Genomic DNA, 1,248 nt, shown 5'->3' on the forward strand with positions numbered 1-1,248 from the left:
TCCAGATCCCCGGGTCGGAGCTCGAAGACTGCGCGTGCTCGTTCTTTTGCTCGTGCTGCGTGCTGGCTCAGATGGCGTCGCACACGGAATCGTACTCGCCCAACCAGTGCTCGTTCTCCCCCAAGGACACCCTGCCTGGCTACGAGTTTTAACTGCGTCGCTCGTGCTGGTGACGATGTATTTCGATAAAGCTAATTTGATCTGTACACAATTCGAGTGCGTGGGAATGGATGGGTTAGTCGTGTCCAGGTCGTGGCAACTTCGATTCCCTCGCGACGGCGTGGGCCGATGCTGACATGCCGCCGTTTGGACTCGAGCGAGCTCGGTCGTCTGCGTTTGTTGTAACCTTGCACGCGGAATCGAACAAAGAACGAGTCACCACAACTTGCGCCGTGCCATGGATGTTTGGCTTTGGCAAAGCGGGCGACGCACGTGGCGCACGTTTGTGATGGTGCGGACGGACGTTTCCCACCCGATGGGTCACGCGGCGTTGTCCGAGAGGCTCCGTTGGCATGCCAGGCGTCGAGTCCAACATGAGCTCGAACCCAAGGCAGTTTCGTGTCGCCAGGAAGGGTGGTCGCGAAGCCATTGCGCGCGGTATGCGAATGCATCAACTCTGTCGTGTAGAGTCGACTGGAATGCTCGCCAAACGCGCCATCCAAACGGCAAGACGACAGCCACAGGACGGTATTGAATTGGTCGTCGGGAGAGAATACGTTGGGGACGACGCAGCGCTCACTCGTCGCGTCAGGAGCGATCTTCAACGTCGAGTGCAACCGCAACGTGAGCTGACCTGTGCACTGGTGGCGAGTGCATGCATGCCCTGCACACATGGACTGATGCGGCCATTTAGATTGGACGTCCCAGATCATTCAACAGCATGATGCGAGACGGCCGCGCCGCTGATTCAGCGCTGCTTTATCTAGACAATACGGCGGCATTCCACATGCCGGCATCGGCCCATGCCGTCGCGAGGGAATCGAAGTTGCCACGACCGCTCTGGACACGACTAACCCATCCATTCCCACGCACTCGAATTGTGTACAGATCAAATTAGCTTTATCGAAATACATCGTCACCAGCACGAGCGACGCAGTTAAAACTCGTAGCCAGGCAGGGTGTCCTTGGGGGAGAACGAGCACTGGTTGGGCGTGTACGATTCCGTGTGCGACGCCATCTGAGCCAGCACGCAGCACGAGCAAAAGAACGAGCACGCGCAGTCTTCGAGCTCCGACCCGGGGATCTGGA

General features: G+C 58.1%; 1 protein-coding gene across 1 annotated transcript; it reads left to right on the forward strand.

Moving 5' to 3' along the window:
• Nucleotides 1-5: 5 nt before the first annotated feature.
• H310_04351 (hypothetical protein) lies at nt 6-152 on the forward strand (the record flags this gene model as incomplete). Its single annotated transcript, XM_008868669.1, has 1 exon — nt 6-152. A coding segment is annotated over one exon (147 nt), but the record flags the coding sequence as incomplete, so codon positions are not given.
• Between the last annotated feature and the right edge of the window lie 1,096 nt (nt 153-1,248).

This window comes from Aphanomyces invadans, assembly GCF_000520115.1.
Source record: "Aphanomyces invadans strain NJM9701 unplaced genomic scaffold supercont1.7, whole genome shotgun sequence".
In the NCBI taxonomy this organism is placed as follows: domain Eukaryota; phylum Oomycota; class Saprolegniomycetes; order Saprolegniales; family Verrucalvaceae; genus Aphanomyces; species Aphanomyces invadans.